The 19,329-nt window shown below is 40.0% G+C and overlaps 1 protein-coding gene across 6 annotated transcripts in view; it reads left to right on the top strand.

The window, feature by feature from the left end:
* Positions 1-19,329, top strand: part of itga3b (integrin, alpha 3b) — a 175,474-nt gene that overhangs the window by 138,290 nt on the left and 17,855 nt on the right. For all 6 annotated transcript variants that reach the window (XR_009442858.1, XR_009442857.1, XR_009442856.1 and 3 more), the window contains exons 15-23: positions 606-783; positions 2,560-2,637; positions 5,152-5,231; positions 7,463-7,540; positions 9,353-9,455; positions 10,239-10,415; positions 11,945-12,058; positions 16,432-16,548; positions 18,099-18,197. Coding sequence is in view for 3 of the 6 variants with exons in the window: in XM_048560367.2 (XP_048416324.1) it covers positions 606-783; positions 2,560-2,637; positions 5,152-5,231; positions 7,463-7,540; positions 9,353-9,455; positions 10,239-10,415; positions 11,945-12,058; positions 16,432-16,548; positions 18,099-18,197 (1,024 nt within the window). In the remaining 3 variants the exon portion in view is untranslated. The remainder of the gene's footprint in view (positions 1-605; positions 784-2,559; positions 2,638-5,151; positions 5,232-7,462; positions 7,541-9,352; positions 9,456-10,238; positions 10,416-11,944; positions 12,059-16,431; positions 16,549-18,098; positions 18,198-19,329) is intronic.

Below are 19,329 nucleotides of genomic sequence, written 5' to 3'. Positions count from 1 at the left end.
ATTAATTTCAGCACCTTCAAATTGCAAACCCATTCCTTACGTTTTTTTTTAAGCTTTGCTTGTTACATTCTCTGCCTCCATGTCCTCTGTCCCCTTCCCCCCCACCCCAGTGGGACTGTCTGTTCTTTCCAGTCTGGCACTTAGACAAACCATTGTTCTGCCATTGTTAATTTCCGATCAGTTACTCTGAACTATCAGCATCCTTCCCCCCAGGCCCCCCTCCCCCACCCCCAGCAGCCCAATGCCTCCACCCAACAGCTACTGCATAAGTGCTGCTCTGTCCACACTTCACTTCAGCTCCAATGAAGAGTCATCTAGGCTCTCAAAAATTAGCTTGCTTCTATCTCCATGGATGCTGTCTGACCTGCTGTGATCGCCAGCATTTTTTTTGTCTTCTTTTGAATGTCTACACAGATTTACAGGAAAATTGGGAATTAAATCCTGCTGACACAGATTGAAGATTTGAGAGAGTAAAGTTGGAAGGAAAGAATGGAAATTACAGGAGGAAATGTTAATGTTATTAGGGGAATTTATGTTTGATTGTATTGCTGCTGCCAATTTTAAGCTAGGCTGGCACTGATTCCTTCTTTCTGCTTTCATCTCAGAAAAAGGGGCAAGCAAATCTTGGACTTTGATCCACAATCCAACCCATATTCCAAAAAGCTTGTGTTGCAAGTGAATGTTACAAATTTCCCAACAAATGCCACTAATGGCGAAGATGCTCACCAGGCCAGGCTCAACATTACCCTACCTGATACGTTGACATATGTTGGTATTCGTGCAGTAAGTGGACAAGAACTTAATGTTTCTCATTATTGGGAGCTTGGCAGATGATAATCTAAGCTTCAGCTCTGTATTGATTCGGAATCTTGTTTGATACGAGTTGTTTAGGGTTAAAGAGCAAGTTACAATTGCATCAAATATGGGACAAATGTGATCAAATTACCACTGTGCTCCGAAATACTTACATTTCTCAAGGGCTCCACATTTCTGGTAGGCGTTTCCAGCCATGAACCCTGCAGAAATACAGAATATACCTTCAGTTCAACTGTGTCCTCTAGTGCAAGATGGCCAGGGAAAGGCTAACTATGGCCCTTTACCACAGCAGTCGTTGCCATGCTTTATGATTTAAATGTCCAGCAGCACACAGGCCACTTTAACAGCTCCATGAAAGGGTAACTTTGTGATGTAAGTCTGACGGTAGGGAGTCAGGTGGGAATGGTGCATTGTGGGCACAATGTGGGAAGGATGCCAGCTAAGAAATTGAGTGTTCAGGGGATAAAGAGCTTCTGGCCAGGAGATGGCAGGTGTCAAGTCCTGCAAAGGGGATGAGAGATATCAGCTCTGAGGCAGAAAGACCAATGGTTGTCAGGTTTGTCAAGTCTGAGGAATGAGGAGTTGAGAGCGGTGTTGGATCTGACAGCAGGTGATCAGTTTAATTGTAAGGTGTCTGGGATGTGAATAGTAGCTTGTGAGAGGTGGGGATCACCTTATCCAAGAGTTCGACTTTGTTTTGTTGTGTGTATTTTCCCGGGTAACTACAGTGGAAGTCTCTGAATTCTCAAATTTAAATGGATACTTTCAGAGGATTCCAGCTACAGTTGAATTGTCCATCAGAATCTTCAATTTCTTGGGAAATTCCCTCAGTGCTAGCTCTACCTGGGATTCCTTAAAGTCTTGAGATTACAACTCCAATTTGCACTGCAGGCTTGCGATTATTGGCCCTTGACAAACATGGGCCTTTATTTCCCACACAGGTGCCCACATTTACTGTTGTTGTGGTGGTTGTTAAGTTGTTCAGATATCATTTGCCACCACCACATCACAATGGTGCATAATAAACACACTGCTAATGTGATCCTGACCACTAGAGATTAGATATTTGGCTTTACCTAATGGAGCAACGCTTATGTTATCCCTCATAATGTAACCTAGACACTGATAATGTGGAATTAAAAGATCCAACAGATGTTTGATTCTAACTCACTATTAAATACAATTACTACATTCACAGACTTAAGTGTCTAGGCTAGTGTTAAGCTCTGCATAAACAGCAGAAGAGCATGCTTCAAGTGCTTCCAAGTAATGGGAATGGGTCTAAGACCTTTACACCTTCAGGTCACACACTATGATGCAGTGATGATATGTTATTGATCATGTCTGTTCAATGTCATACTGAAGGTGAGACATCACACAACATGCTACTACTGTAGTCCCATCTGATAGAGTGTAGAATGCTCCTTTGTTTGATTCTCTGATCTATATTGAGTTGGTTAATCTCAGCTGTGCTCGGCCGAGGCATTCACCATTGTATAGTTAAGAGAAAATTAGGCAGGATCCTATTTGGTTACTGCAGCTGCAAAGGAGGCATATTGTCAACAATGTGCAATATTAATTTGGAGTCAACTCTGGCGTTGATGCTCTTCACTGTTGAGTACCCACCAATGAGCTCATAGGGGAGCATTGTGGAGCTACCAATTTAACAGACATACACTGCGGCCTTCATTCTGAGACTAGAGGGTGGAAAATGAAGACTTACTCTTATGTCTTCCTTCTCAGGAATCAGTCAGGTGTGATCCTGCAGATCGTTACACCGTGATTTGTGAATTGGGAAATCCTTTCAAGAAGAATCAGATGGTAGGTGTTTACTACTTGCATTCAATCATAATCTATCAGGCTTAAATGGACAAGCATGTAATCTGTGATCATCAAGTGTATCATCTAATTGTATTCCTCAGCATTGAATAGATTATCTGTGTTATAGCTCTGGATGTTGAAGTCCACTATCTCTACAGGAAATAATCACTTCCATCAAATGAGTTCTGTAGAGATGAGTTTCATAGTTTGAATTTCATAGCTTCACAATTGATGCTTTCTCGAGGTATTAAGTTGAAACTTTAAAAGGTGTCACTGGTAGAATCCAAATTTTACCCTTTGACACCTTACACCATCAGAGGAAGCTGTTTTCTGAAAAACAGATGTACTTTTCTGGAAGTTTTCATTTATTTCAAGTCACTTGTCATTCCTGCATTAATTCATTTCTTCCCATTTACATAGAAACAAGTTGAGGCTTTAATATGTTCCATATAAAAAAATTGCTGTGCTTTTAACTTTTTAAAACTCCTTGACAGATAACATTCTTGGGTGTATATGTAATGGATTTTACTTTTCAGGTTCCCACCTGTTGATGAAGTTTGGATGCAGTCTTGTGCCAGCCACTTCATCCGTAAGAAGCAGCATAATTGTGGCCTGACTAACTTGCTCACTGTGGGAATGTACACTGTAAGGTCCCAAGCTTTTCTGAGATGACTGGCTAAATATCCTCTTTGTCAGGAATATGCCGTGGATATGTCACACATCTTGCTGGCATTTTGCTTCAGATCCATTATCCACTCGCTCAGATCATTGTCCGCTTCCCTGGCTCCAGAATGCATGCAGTTAGAAGAGTGACACTCAGAAAATGAAGTCCAGGAAATGTTGACCTCACATAGGTGAGCTCACCAGCTGAGCTGACATGATGGCATATATCCCACTTGAGCATGTTAAAACTGCTTGGAGGTGTGAGAGAGAGCTGAAAAAACTGTGGGTAACCAATAAGCCTTGTCCACAAACAAAACTGGTGTTGTCCTCTGCAATAATTTAGAGGTAGCAACCCTATCCCCCAATGTGTGGATCTGTTCAATTTATTAATAATGCAAGTCACATTTCTTTTAAGATTTCATCTGAGCCTTCTGAAAACTCTGTTAGACTATTTGTTTGTTTGACGGACTGCAGGACTCTTCCCCAGGGCAGGATTGACTGCCACGAGGGGTCATAGTTTTAAGATGTTAGGAGGAAGGTGTAGAGGAGATGTCAGAGGGAGGTTCTTCACCCAGACAGTTGTGAGCGCATGGAATAGTTTGCCAGTGGTAGTCATGGAAGCAGAGTCATTAGTGACATTTCAGCGACTGCTGGACATGAACAGGGACAGCAGTGAATTGAGGGTAATGTAGGTTAGATTTTTTTTTGGATTAGGACTATTCCACGGCACAACATCGTGGGCCGAAGGGCCTATACTGTGCTGTACTTTTCTATGTTCTATGAAAGGGTCATGGATAAACGTGCACACATACAACAAAAGGAAGATTATTATGAAGAGTGCAAACCATATTTTCCATTTGCTTCCAGTGTAATCACAAAATGCAATCTGGAATAACAAGGTGTAGAGCTGGATGAAGACAACAGGTCGAGCAGCATCAGGGGATCAGGAAAGCTGATGCTTTGGGCTTAGACCCTTCTTCAGAAAATGCAATCTGGAATGACTTGTTTCAAACATATGCAATGATCATTCCTGACCACTAGATGGTGAAACTATCCTTTATAATTACACGCACCTCAACTAATGTGGCAGCATGATTTACAATGTTAAGCAGGTTGTCATTTAAAAACTTCCATGCTACATATATTTACTTAAGTTATTGTTTTTTTCTAAATGACTGCAATAGTGCAACTGATCTTTCACCCTGCTGTGCCTCACAGCCAAATGAGATGATATTTTGTGCTAAAGGAATGCAGGTATGTGAAGTTAACAGGTGACTAGATACAACTAGAAAAATAAGCCCTTTGGAAATATCGAGGGCAGCCTGGTACCAGGCAGGTGTTTGAATCAATTTTCCCCTAGACTGCGGTACAGCAACTGACCACCATTGATTCTCTGGAGCCTTTCTCAAATAACTGTGTCTCGCTCTGCCATTCAATAGCACAAGTGAGATCGGCAATCTGTAGGAATACCGATTTAAAGCATTAGTCCCACACCCTAGGGCTTTTATTGTTTTGTTTTGCCCCAAGTTCAGAAAAGGCATTACTTATGACATTTTCAATAAAACAATTACTAGCAAAATTGCATTCTTCTGTTGATATTGTTTTTAATTTTAAACTCTGAGATTGAAAATTGTAAATACTGCACCGGATACAGTGGGAGTGCTAATATCTGCCCTCCTACTTCTGAATCAAAGATTGAGGTGAAGAACAGCAATTGCTGGAATAAATTCATATGTCTCCAGTTTTAATCTGATCTCAAATTCTGTTTGAAGCAGAGAGGTGAAATTGATAAAAGGTTTGACAGCAAACATAAACGTCAGAAAAGCATAATATTGGCACTTTTTTTTGTAGGCTACGCTCAACATAATTCTGGAAGTAACTGGAATTACTCTTAACACAAGAGAGATTGATGTGGAACTCCAACTTCAAACGTAAGCATTCAATGTGTTTGAAAATAAAAACCGAAAGAACTATGGATGCTGTAAATTAGGAGCAAAAACAGAAATTGCTGCAAAAGCTCAGCTGGTCTGGCAGCGTTTGTGGAGTCTCTGCAGACCTGCTGAGATTTTGCAGCAATTTCTGTTTTTGCTTCAGTTTTTTTTTGTTACTTACTTCTGTTAAAACTCCATCCCCAGATTGATTTTTGAAAACAAAGTTATTTTTGTCTCAGAATTTGTCCCTTGCTGCTTCCATATTTTCTTAATAAAGTTAGGACTGGCCTTAGGAGTGGGAGGCCAGCACAAATTACTAATGCTTCAGGGATTTAATGCGTACCTTTCCCTTTAGAGGCTGTCACAGCCTTGGGGGAAGCTGGGGATTGGGGAAGATTAGGTTGCCTACAGTGTGGAAACAGGCTCTTTGGCCCAACAAGTCCACACTGCCCCTTGGAGCATCCCACCCAGACGTATCCCGCTGTAAGCCACACACCCCTGAACACTACGGGCAATTTAGCATGGCCGATCCATCTAGCCTGCACATCTTTGGCCTGTGTGAGGAAACTGGAGCAAACCCATGCAGACACAGGGAGAATGTGAAAACTCCACACAGATGGTTGCCTGAGGCTGGAATTGAACCCAGTTCCCTGGCACTGTGAGGCTGCAGTGCTAACCATTGAGCCACGGTGCCACCCTTAACTAAGAGGTGAAGGGAGGAAGTCCTTTATCATCGGTCACCCTGTGCCTAATTGAGAGACGCAGCATCAAGCAGGAGAGAGCTGCTGAAAGCTTTCCCCCACTCTTGTGCCTTGGCCTCTGACAAAAGTGCACCCCACCAATGGCCTCCACCCCACATCTCCCATACCACTCTTAGTTATATTTGATCTGGGATCCTGTGACATTCCCCAGTCCCTCATTAATACAGTGCTGACCGAAGTCATCACTTGGCACTGACGACATAGAGTAACTTAAGACTGATTTAGATTGATTGAAGGTGGATTGAGATTGGCTGACAGCTCCCAGTGGCTTGGGTTTTGTTACCTGTGGACTTCAATCACAAGAGAAGCTTCTTAGTGGCTATTTCAGTACCTAAAGACTCCTTGATTCTGTCAGGGCTTCACAACATAACTGGTTCCCTGACCATCACTCGGTCCAACAAGTTCCAGCCCTGTGAAGATTCGAGAAAAAATGCTGATGTTTTGGATTAAAGATGCAGTTAAGTTATCCATTTATTAGAACTGTTTATAAATCACTTAATATTTGAATAGGTACAAATACAAAGAACTGAAAATTCCAGCCCAGGGTAAAAGCAAGGATAAGATTCATAAAAATAGAGAGAGAGAGAGAGAGAAGAAAATATTTTTATGAAGAAGAGGCTAAAACATCATCCATTTTTAACTAGAACAAAGAAAATTGAGAGGAGATCTGAATGAGTTCCTCAAAACTAGGATGAGGGTGGGGTTATAGGAGGGTGCATGTTGTTGACACAAAAAGGGAAGAATGTTCACATGGTTGGTTAGTAAATGATTACTGGAGAGTAAACATTCAAAATGACCACTAAGAAATTGAAGCAAAAAGTGATAAGAATCATTTTATGCAGGAAGTTGTTGGGATTTGGATTTTTTCCAAGGATAGTGTTGGAAAAATAACTACAGTGGAACATTTGGGGAGAGGACCACATTTTAAAAAGACCAGAAAAGTCTTCCTAAATGTTTCCTATGCCAGTCACCTGATACATGAAATGGTTACTGTAGCATTAAGCTTTCTGATGACTCTGTTGCATAAAAACAATCTGCTTGATTTACCCGAGATAGCAAGAACTGCAGATGCTGGAGTCAGACATAAGTGTGGAGCCGGAGGAACACAGCAAGCCAGGTAGGATCAGAGGAACAGGAAAGCTAACGTTTTGGGTCAGGACCCTTCTTCAGATTTCTATTTCTGAAGAAAGATCCGAACCTGAAATGTCAGCTTTCCTGTTCCACTGATGCTGCTTGGCCTGCTGTGTTCCTCCAGCTCCACACTTTGTTATAGCTGTTTGATTTTCTGTCCAATCCAATGATTATGTTATTGGAAACTGTTGGCCATCATATGGATAATCACTGGCAAAAATACATGTCTCACTGCGCCACAGCAAAAGAAGTTTTTTGCGTCAATTTTATGTGATGTAGCCATGAAATTAAGAATTGTATAAATTGTAACTCAAATATGTTTTATTATTTTTCAAACAGAGAAAGTACACAAAGTGACTTGAACCCAGTTTTAGCGTCAATATCTGTGGAAATTCAGCTACAAGTTAGCCTTTCTGTGTAAGTATGTAATCGATATATTACAGTTAATTTGAGCTTATTTACATCCTGGAAGTATGATATACGTGATACCTCTTAACAAAATGCTGCCTTTACCTAAAAGGCTGAATATTTTTCTAGCACCTGGGATCCAGTTAACAATGTAACAAAACTCTGGGCTACTGCAATTTTTATAACATAAGAAACTCAGTGTGGATCACATGATATTGAAGAATCCAACAGAGACTTATCACAGTTCACAAATATGTATAATTAGTACACTCCCAAGCAGATCAGGGCCTAGGCTCTCATTAAACTATTCAGCTCTAAACAGCAGTATGCTTCCATTACATGTCATGCTTCGTAAGATGATGTATGAGTCTTAAACCCTGAGGTCACGTGCTATGATACAGTGTGCAGTGACGATATCATGAGCATGTATGTTAAAGATGTGCTGGCATATAGGCTGTGAGACATAACATGACACCTGTAACATCATAATTTGAATTATGGAATATAGGTTTATAATAATGACACTTATGAATTAACATTTATCAGAACATTCTTTAATGAGAAGCATAAGGAAGTAATAAATGTATGTTCTGAATGCTGGAGTACTGTGTGCATTTCTGGTCATCTCATTATTGGAAGGTTGTGATTGCCGTGAGGGTGTGCAGAGGAGATTTATCAGGATGTTGCCTGTGTTGGAGCAGGATATTGCCTGTGATGAAAGACTGGATAGGATCAAATTGTCTTTTTGTTGTAAAAGCAGAGAAAACTTAGTTCCCCTTATTTGAAGTGGCAATAATGAAAAAATACAATTTTAAGGTGAAAAGCAGGAGATTTAGAACGGATTTGAGGAAGGATTTTCTTTTCCACCCAGAGGGTGATGGGAATCTGGAATGCACTGCTTGGGATGGGAGTTTGGGTAGGAAACCCTACAATCATTAAAAACCTCGAATAAGCATTGAAATATCATAACATTCAAGGTTATGGGCCAAGTGCTGGAACCAAGCATGAATTGGTGAGCAAAGACATGATGAGCCAAAAAGTATTTTCTGCATTCTGTGACTCTGTTGTTAAAAGAACTTCTGCAGCTTTGTGTGAATACGCTTCAGTGACTAACTGTAAAAACAAACATATGGTCTTTCATCCAGGTTTAATTCTGGGATCTGACTTGCCCAACATTACCATCATCTGAGATCTTACAGGCAGTGAAATCCTTGTGCACAGAGTGGACTGGGGAGTATGGTGATGGAGGGGTGAGGAGGAGTGAGGGAATGCAGCAAGGGAGGCTGGGTCAGGAAGAATGGACAGAGCTGTGGGGAAAATCTCATCTGAGTGGAGCTGGAGAGGCAGATGCCAAGGATGCTAGCTGCGAGCAATGCAAGGCTAGTGAGGGCATCATTTATATCAGCGACTTCACCGCAACATGTTGTGGCAGGGTGATGTCACTGCCAATGACTGAGTAGGTGGAGTTCATCTTGGCAATGGCATCACATTAAATTTTATTAAAGAAGTGCAAAACTTTCTATCTTCAAATATTATATTCTGCAATTACTGTGTTTGAGATCATTGTTTTTTTACATTGCAACTGAATATAAGAACTCCAGTTAGTAGATGATCGGCTGCAGTCATCAAGTGTACCAACAAACCTTTAACAATTGGTTACCCCTTGCTCCTTTATTCACCAGAGCAGTTTATCAAAGTTAGCTACTTAATCCCGTTGCTTTAGTCCACAAACCGTTGTTATTGGTTAATTCAACATGACGTTAGTTCACCAATGTGATAGTGGTGTCCCAATTAAACTTTTTTTTCATTCATTTTCATTAGGGAAAAGAAAATACAGCAAACCTACTTCAGTGGTACAGTCATCGGTGAGAGTGCAATCAAGACGTTTGAAGCTATAGGCAGTCCTGCAGACTTCACTTTTCAGGTGTGCACAGCAAAGAAATTTCTCAAAGTTCTGTACTCTTGTGTGAAACTGAAATACAGAACATCTTATTCAATGACATTTTGCAAGTCATTTGTGGAGAAGGTGTCCACTGACTATGCTTCTTGAAATAAAATCAATATAGAATAGGTAAACCGAGTGCTTAGAAACAATATCATTATTTCTCTATCATGTTGGGGTGGGCTTAAAATGCAGGAGGTGTGTGTTCCCATGCACACATTTATTTTACTGAGATATTTGTTTCTGAAGTCTCTTCTAATTTCTTCATAAAAACATGGCATAATAGATTAGGTAAAGGTGCCATAACCTTATCAGACTACAGGGCTGCTCTCTCCTTAGAGAGAGAAATGACTGGTGGTAGTTTATCCTGAGGGTCACCATGACTCAGGCAAGGGGGGAAGAAGTTGAGAAGGTGAATCCTTCATGTGAACCTTAGCCAGTCCAGGATTTGAACCCAGACGGTTAGCATCACTTCGCATTACAATCCAACCATCCCACCAACAGAGCAAACTGGCAGTAAAATAAATCATGCTGAAAAAGCTCAATGTTACTTTCTCCTAAAAAAATTGCAGAAACACTATCTGCGCCCTTGGTTACACTGTGTGCAGAAGATGCAGTGTTTAAGATGTAGTAAGTCGAGCTAGTAATCCATTCTTCGTGGATTTTGTACAGTGACTGTTCATATCTGTAGCTGACAGTTAGATACAGGCATAAAATGCACATATTAACATGCTAACATTTATCTATGTTAAACTCCTTCTACAGGTGACAAACCATGGAGAGCCTTTGGGTGACTTAGGAACTCTGTACCTCAGTTTTTTGTGGCCATATGAAATCAGTAATGGGAAGTGGTTGCTGTATCTCACTGAAATTGAAATGAATGGGACAGAAAACCAGTACTGCATACCAGCAGGGAACATTGTAAATGAGCTGAATTTAACGGTAATTGGATATTTTCTCAATAGTCATTGCAATTAAACATCTCTAACTTTATTCATACGTTAGCATTAACAATACCTTATACTTGTACAGCACCTTTAATGTAATAAAACATCTAAGGAATTTCATGGATACATTATAAAACAAAGCACAATACTGACTGAACAAGGTGTAGTGCTGGATGAACACAGCAGGGCAAGCAGTATCAGAGGAGCAGGAAAGCTGATATTTCAGGCCTAGACACTTCTTCAGAAAAATGCTGTGTTCATCCAATTCTACATTTTGTTATCTCAGAATCTCCAGCATCTGCAGTTCCTACAATCTCTGAAACAATACTGAGCTACATGACATATTGGATCAGCTGAATAAATGATGGTTAAGCAGGTAGGTATTAAGGAGTTTCTTAGACGAGGAAAGAGATGGCAGGTTTTCCAGGGCTAATGAAGGTGCAGTCATTAATACTAGCTTATTTTAAAATGGATACACAAAATGAGAGGAGTGCAGATACCTAAGAGGGTTGTAGAGCCATCTTCTGGATGCAAAGTTTAATTAAGGCTCCATGTGCCTAATCAGTTGGATGTAAAAGATCCAATTGTGTGATTTTAAAGAAAAATAAGGGAGTTATTTCCAGTGCCCTGGTCAACATTTATTTCGTAATCAACGTCACAAAAATACACTTGGTCATCATCACATTCCTGCTTGTTAGCTCCCATGTGCAGAATGTTTTGCTAAATGTGATCTCAAAACTGAAAAAAAACCCACAATAATTATATATTTCATGGTTGCAGAAGGAATTTACAACCACAACTTCGCACCGAATTATGTTACTGACTTACACTGGACTAAGAACCAAAAGTATCAGGGAGAGCTAAACTCTTCCATATTAAGAAGGAAGCAACATTGACATATAAATAGCTGGTTGTCCTTGTGGGTCTCATCCTCTGGATATAAGAGAAGAAAACAAATCCTACTTACACAAACTCATAAATATTTGATAGTTTATCACCTAAGCCAATTTTTCCAAAGAAATCTGAAGTTTTCACTGAAACTCTTTAAATCTTGCATCAATAATTGTCCTAAGTTTGTAGAACAACAAAGGGGTTAAATAAATTTGTTGACAACTTAGTATTTGTCTTGTTAAAAAAGAGCAAGCTTCTCGGAGGGAGGATAAGGTAAGACAGAATGATGTCAGTTGAGCTGAGGGAAAATATTTAGATGTATTTGGTTTGGTGGCTATGATTGGCCGATAATCAGTGTGTATACATGATTTGTTCAATCGTCAGGCACTGGAAGGACAAGATACAGGGAATAATTTTCCAGTTCTTCGCCAATAGGTATGTGAGGAGCAGAAATTCTCTCTCCCTCCAATTAATTATCCTTGTTGGGAGTGGAGACGGAAGAGAATGCATTCCCACTCGATTTTTTTTAGGTGTTAGGATTGGAAAATTACCATCTGAAAAATTTGGCCATGTTTCTGGAGAACAGCACTCATGTTCTTAAGATTAATATGTACCTTGAAATTTCTTTTTCAGAGGAATAACCATACAACACACCCTCAAAGAAGAAAACGTGAATTGAAACCTGCAGCTGCCAAGAATTTAAAAATACCTGGCGCACTGAAAAAGGGAAAAGGCAACTTGCAATTAGTAAGTGCATGAACTCAAACTTTGAAGGAACCATTCGTGTTATGGAGATCAAACAATTGGGGTGTGAAATGTTACTGTTTCTCAATAAAATATCTTGGGCAGTCCCAAACTGTTCTGTAACATCCAACATAACATTGTGGCATAATTCTCAGTTGTTAAAATCTGGACATTGACTCTGATTTCACTTTGGCATAGCATACTAATATATAATCAATGATAGATGGGTAAAAATGCTTTGTATCATGCAGTATGGGACCTAAACTAGTCTAGCTGATCACTCTGGCTCTGAATTCCTTGCATGAATTCCTATCCCTTTTATAGGAGATGATTTTCCCAATATTACAACGATTAGATTGAGTAAACCACTTGGTCACTGCAAAGAAAATGTTTGCTTGGTTATTCCTTGCTGGTAGTGAAAATCTACAGCAAGTATTGATAAATAGCACCGTTGGATGTACTCCTCTTGAGATGTAGTTTTGATTTTGGTACATGAAGCAAAATCACTACCAGTGGCATTGTTGATAAAGCTGGAGTGTTATAGTCATAAAGTTGTCAAGTAACTGCTAATGCTCAAAGGATACTTGTTAAGAAAACATCACAAACATTTTCCGTTGGTTGGTGTAATAAAAGAAAATGTTCAAAATAAAGACTTTCTGTGCATGACAGAGTATATTCAAAACACCGTTTGATATGGAACAATTCTCAGATGTTGGCATTTTTGTGTAAAAAGGCAATTTGGAGGCCAGATTTAATGTTAAACTTTGTTGTGAGGGTTTTGGTGTACACAAGAAGAGTAAGGAAATCTAGCTGCTATTACTTGACTTTGGTGAAATTGCGTCTGGAATACTATAGACAGTTACAGTGTCCTTAAGCTAAGGATAGATATACTTTTATAGACAGAGTTCAAGAAAGATGCACTAGATTCATGCACCAGAGAAATATGAAAAAATATAGAAATCTTGGAAATACTCAGCACGTCGGACAGCATCTGTGGAGAGAGGAACAGAGAAAGTGGGTAGAATCTTACCAGTCCCTGCACAATGGGGGGCAATTTGGGAAAATTGCATGTGATAGCCAGTGAGGAGGTTCTGGACATCGAGTAAAAGGTCCCATTTTCCACCCAAGTGTTGAATAGTGAGATAAAGATCCGTGCTCGTCAGCAGCAAGGTGTTTACTTTCATGCATTCGTATACATCAATGCCTCTTTATTGATTAATCTCACATCATTACTATACAATGTACTGTTCTCGCACCTGGTGGATATAAATTGCATGACAATTCCACATGAAATTTACAGCAGCTACTCAAGCTTCCCATTTGCTCCTCTGAACCTCCACCTTGGATACAAGGCAGCAACATCTCAGGACACACTCCTCTGGAAGCAATTACACATACCTTGATTCATTGGCTTTCGAAATATCAGCAGGGCACATCACTGATCCATTTACTGTATTCTTCATCACTTCAATGCTACAAATTGGAGTGCACTAACACATTTTATTGTAACACTGCTGCCAGGAAACTTGTGCGTAGGGACAGCCACTAATCGCATGATTGGATCAGGGTGCATCTTTGGGCTGTATAGTCACTCTCTTAGCTCTCACTTACTTTGTGCTTGCTTGGATTTTAACAGCATCCTTACATTGCCTTGCCATTTTACACCTTGGTCCTTCGACAGAGCTTAATGGCTCTAAGAATTCCAATTTTGACTAGCTTTACAGTGTGCTCAATAATGTTAGCCCAGATAACTTCTCATGTTTTCTAGCTGTCATCAATCATGGGGGTGAACATCTTGTTTGATGTCATGATTCCATATCAATCTTCAGTAAAGATTTATGACTGTTTGGAATTCTCTACTCCAAAACATTGTAGATGATTAGTGACTAAATATATGTAGCACTGATTTTTTTTTTAAAAAAAGACTTTTGGGAAGTCTAAATCAAGAGATATGGGACCAAGAAAATGCACTTGGGGTAAAAGACCACCCATGATGCTATTGGATGAAGCAACAGACTTGAGGAGCCATGTGGCCTACAACTCCCATTTTTGATGTTCTTAAGAAAGAGTTGTTAGTTTATTGATATATGTAACTACAATGGAAAGAGCATTACCCAAATCATGATCATGCTTCTGAGATGAGTTTCCAATCTGTGGTTTAAAATAGTATTGATAATAAGTCTAGATTTAGAAATTTCTGAATGTGTTAATTGTGACAGCTGACCCAGCAGATCCCAGCTCTGACTGGATTTTCTTCTAATAACTGGATATCCTGATACTTACACCAAGTTTAACAACTGGACTGTTATAACTGGTAACAGCACATTATATATTACATACAACTGTTCTTTCTGTCAGAAACTATATAGAGAATTCACTGAAACCTGGACCACACCGCCTATCCTAATTAGGTTACCTTCTAAAGTTTCCCAGACCTTTAATAACTTTGTTAATTGCATTACTAGTTACATAAATTTGTTACAAACGTACATGTAAATTTTCATCTTGTGAATGAATATGATGAAAAGGCCTGTGCTTTGACAAATGCGGAAACTAATAATCAATTATGAACTTCAGTGCACCATCTTGAGACCATAAAATAAAAGTATCTACCAATAAACAATGCTGATGGTATTATGACATTTATAGATGAAAAAGCAATATCGTAAACAAAATAATACAATGCAGATATTTGACTTACACATTCTGTACTACAAAATATATATTGTGACAATTGTGGTGCCTTTTGATTCGCAACTCTATTGATCATGTCCCTTCAACTAACACCTTTAAATACTAGCGAGTTTTGAGAAGATTTGTAGCTCAGGTTGAGGTTCTGGATGCGAGTTTGCTTGCTGAGCTGGAAGGTTAGTTTTCAGACGTTTCGTCACCATTCTAGGTAACATCATCAGTGAGCCTCCGACGAAGCGCTGGTGTTATGTCCTGCTTTCTATTTATCTGGTTAGGTTTCCTTGGGTTGGTGATGTCATTTCCTGCGTTGGTGATGTCATTTCCTGTTCTTTTTCTCAGGGGATGGTAGATTGGCTCCAAATCAATGTGTTTGTTGATGGAGTTCCAGTTGGAAAGCCAAGCTTCTAGGAATTCTCGTACGTGTCTCTGTTTGGCTTATCCTAGGATGGATGTGTTGTCCCAATCAAAGTGGTGTCCTTCCTCATCTGTGTGTAAGGATACGAATGACAGTGGGTCATGTCGTTTTGTGGCTAGTCGATGTTCATGTATCCTGGTGGCTAGCTTCCTGTCAGTTTGTCCAATGTAGTGTTTGTCACAGTTCCTGCAAGGTATTTTGTAGATGACGTTTGTTTTGTTTGTTGTCTGTATAGGGTCTTTTAAGTTCATTAGCTGCTGTTTTAGTGCGTTGGTGGGTTTGTGGGCTACCCTGATGCCAAGAGCTCCGAGTAGTCTGGCAGTCATTTCAGAAATGTCTTTGATGTAGGGGAGAGTGGTTATGGTTTCTGAGCCCGTTTTGTCTGTTTGTTTGGGTTTATTGCTGAGGAATATTTTCTGAGGAATAATTCCTCAGCAATAAACCCAAACAAACAGACAAAACAGGCTCAGAAACCATAACCACTCTCCCCTACATCAAAGATATTTCCGAAATGACTGCCAGACTACTCGGAGCTCTTGGCATCAGGGTAGCCCACAAGCCCACCAACACACTAAAACAGCAGCTAATGAACTTAGAAGACCCTATACAGACAACAAACGAAACAAACGTCATCTACAAAATACCCTGCAAGAACTGTGACAAATACTATATTGGACAAACTGGCAGAAAGCTTGCCACCAGAATACATGAACATCAACTAGCCACAAAATGACATGACCCACTGTCACTCGTATCCTTACACACAGATGAGGAAGGACACCACTTTGATTGGGACAACACATCCATCCTAGGACAAGCCAAACAGAGACACGCACGAGAATTCCTAGAAGCATGGTATTCCAACCGGAACTCCATCAACAAACACATTGATTTGGAGCCAATCTACCATCCCCTGAGAAAAAGAACAGGAAATGACATCACCAACGCAGGAAATGACATCACCAACCCAAGGAAACCTAACCAGATAAATAGAAAGCGGGACATAACACCAGCGCTTCGTCAGAGGCTCACTGATGATGTTACCTAGAATGGTGACGAAACGTCTGAAAACTAACCTTCCAGCTCAGCGAGCAAACTCACATCCAGAGCCTTTCAATACCTTCCAAAGCACATCCACATGATTATCGCCTTCATCAAAAAGCCAAATATGGTGGACAAATCTTTAGTGTTGCTTTACTTAATCTTTCAACATGACTTTTGTCTGTCTGAAACAATCAATAAATGCTGCAGAATATTTATTCTTTAACAGGACTGTAACCAGAAACACACAGCCCGATGCAAGCAGTTCAATTGTTTGCTACGCAACATGACTCAAAAGGCCACAGTAACATTGCGAGCACGTCTATGGAACAGCACCTTCCTGGAGGTATGGATTGAATCTTGTCAGCTGGAGAATTACTTTTTTTTTCACTTTTATTGCCCAAGTTGACCCTGAGCCTCTTTACAGCATCTTCCATTGTTGATTTATGGGCAAGCAACAAGGACTGTTTACATGCAATCTCAGATTGAACACTGAATACTGCAACAATTCCCATATTTTCCTTCCTCAATTTGTTTTCCCTTCTGTTATATCCAGTGGCCCACTATGGTGCCTTGGTATCTGATTTAGTTAATTCCAATGAAGCACATTATTTCTGAGTCCACGAATGAGTGTAATAATTTCCTTCACTAATCAAAGAATGACAGGCATTAGAAACAAGTTTTAAAAATTAAAACATATGTGCAGACAATTGGAAAATAAAATTGAGTCATAAAATTGTGCCTTGCTTGTCTAACAAAGACAGTTTTAACCAAGACTATAATTTAAGAAATTCTAATAGTAAGTATTTTATTTAAACCCTTGTAGGCAGTGTTCTTGATCAATCCCTAAAGATCAGGCGATTTATAAGTTGTCTCTCTTCTCAATCTAGTACTATAATTTCAAAATTAGTCATTGCAGCTTGCTTTCTTTGGGAGTACACTGACTACTGAAGCTCCAATATGGTGAGCAGAAAATGTGTTTACATTTCTGGCTGGAAGTGTGCTGCCCACCATATTGGGTGAGAATGTAAAGTAGCGACCACAAGCCATATCTGTAATTAATGATAGGTCCTTGCAATTATGTAAATACATACATATGAATTAGGACCAGGAGTAGGGTTCTGAGTTCCTCACATATGCAATGCCATTCAACCAGAGAGTGGCTGATTTGATTTTCCTGTATTCTTGGCTTCTCTCAAAAACCTTAGATTAGGTTAGATGGATTGGCCATGCTAAATTACACCATAGTGTCCAGGGTTGTGTAGGCTAGATGGATTAACTGTGGTAATGCTGGGTTATAGGGAGAAGGTGGATGTTCTTCAGTGGGCCAGTGCAGACTTGATGGGCCAAATGGCCTCTATGTTCTATTCTATGTAACCTTCGTGGGATCTAATGCCTGTTTTGAGTTCTCTCTCTGAGATTGGTTTGCCCTGATTTCACAATCCAGAATTGCCTGCTACACCCAACTTTGAATATAAGGCGTACTCATCTCAAAGTATCACATTTCTTTCATGCTGCCATTGCTGCAATCACACCCATTGATTCACTCCTGGCCCCCCTGCCTTCAAGCCATTGCAATGCCAGGCATGGACTTACATTTGTTTTTGGTGTCAGGAGCTCATCAGCTCACTGGCTGCGAGATAGTGAGGCCTGAGGTCCAAGATTGCTAGAATCTCAGGCATCACCATTCAGCCACAAGGAATTTAATTTGAACCTCTTGTATGCTGAAAAATGGACTCACCTGAGTTTTTTTCTACAACGCTGATGGCCATCACTTTTTTAAAATAAGAACTTTTTTAATATGTCTGATTATTCCCTGTTCGTCATTGGAGTTTCTGTGAAGGTTTACTGAATCACTTAAAGTCCTGAGATATATTATTCGTTTTACTATTCTAGGAATACAGGGACTACGATCGGATTGTTGTCGTGGTGGAGGCATCCTTGCATTTGATGACAAACATCACCACTATCAAAATGAAACAACCAGATGTGACAGTGAGTTCTTCCAAATCTTCTTGTAATCGATAAACATTTGAAACTGTGTGCTGTCATTCTTCATATTTGTGAATATAGGTAAAATTAAAGCAAAGTTGTTTAGTTATAGAAATTACATCTAATACCAGCATTTCTTTTGCAGCCTTAGTGTGATAAAACAACTCTAGGTGCTACACTATAGCCTTATCCAACAAAATTTGATACAGAATCACATAAGGTGATTTTATGACAGTATCCAGAGGAGGCGTGAAGAGGTTTAAGAGCGGAATTCCAGAGATTCAGATCTAAACAGGTCAAAGCACAGCTGCAAATGATGGAGTGATGAAAGTAGTGGTGGATGCATGGGAGGCTGCACAAGGTCAGAATTTGAAGAAATTTTGACGTAAATTACAGGAATGTGGAGGTTTGAACGTAATAACTAGGAGCCTCCGAAGGCCATTCAGCCCCTCAGTCCTGCTGTGTTGTGTAATAACGATCGTGACCAATCTCATCTCGGCCTCAACTACACACTACTGGCTGCTCCCCATCATGCAGGAACCATTGAATGTTTTGAAAATGAGGAGGAGGCTACTTTCCACAGAAAGCGAGGTAACTGGAGTGATGCATAGCATGTTCTGATTGTGTACCTGAAGGAATTCAGAGGAGAGATTGTGACATCTGACATCACCAAGCAAATGCAATGCACAAAGATTAAAACTGGGTAATTGTTAAGGGAACATCTTCCGTATTTATTTCAGAAACACTGACTTCTAGGAGGTAGGATGAGGCCTCTTCTAGAGCTATTTAAAGGGTCATTCAGCATATTAAAACTCAGAAGCTTTTGGCTGACTTGTGCTCAAGTGAAGTTAATGAAAGCATTGCACTGAGTTGCTGGTAGAGTTTGATCACAGAAAGAATGGAAAGAACACTGCCTTTAGCATAGGCACGGGAAGCATGAGTTGGATTGACACTTGCTTTGCAGCCTGTATAGAAAATGGAGCTTAGAGAAGCAAATGCCCAGAAGGAGGGAATAATCTTACCGGTGTACCATTCCTACATTACAATCAGCAAGAGCATTGCTTCAGGAGCCATTGCCTAAGGAAGGAGCAACTGAATTTCACAAAAACCAGAAAATTTCAATCTCGACCGAGGA

Source organism: Stegostoma tigrinum, chromosome 31 (assembly GCF_030684315.1).
Source record: "Stegostoma tigrinum isolate sSteTig4 chromosome 31, sSteTig4.hap1, whole genome shotgun sequence".
Classification (NCBI taxonomy): domain Eukaryota; kingdom Metazoa; phylum Chordata; class Chondrichthyes; order Orectolobiformes; family Stegostomatidae; genus Stegostoma; species Stegostoma tigrinum.
The sequence above is the reverse complement of the archived record's forward strand: the minus strand, read 5'-3'. Positions and strand labels throughout refer to the sequence as shown.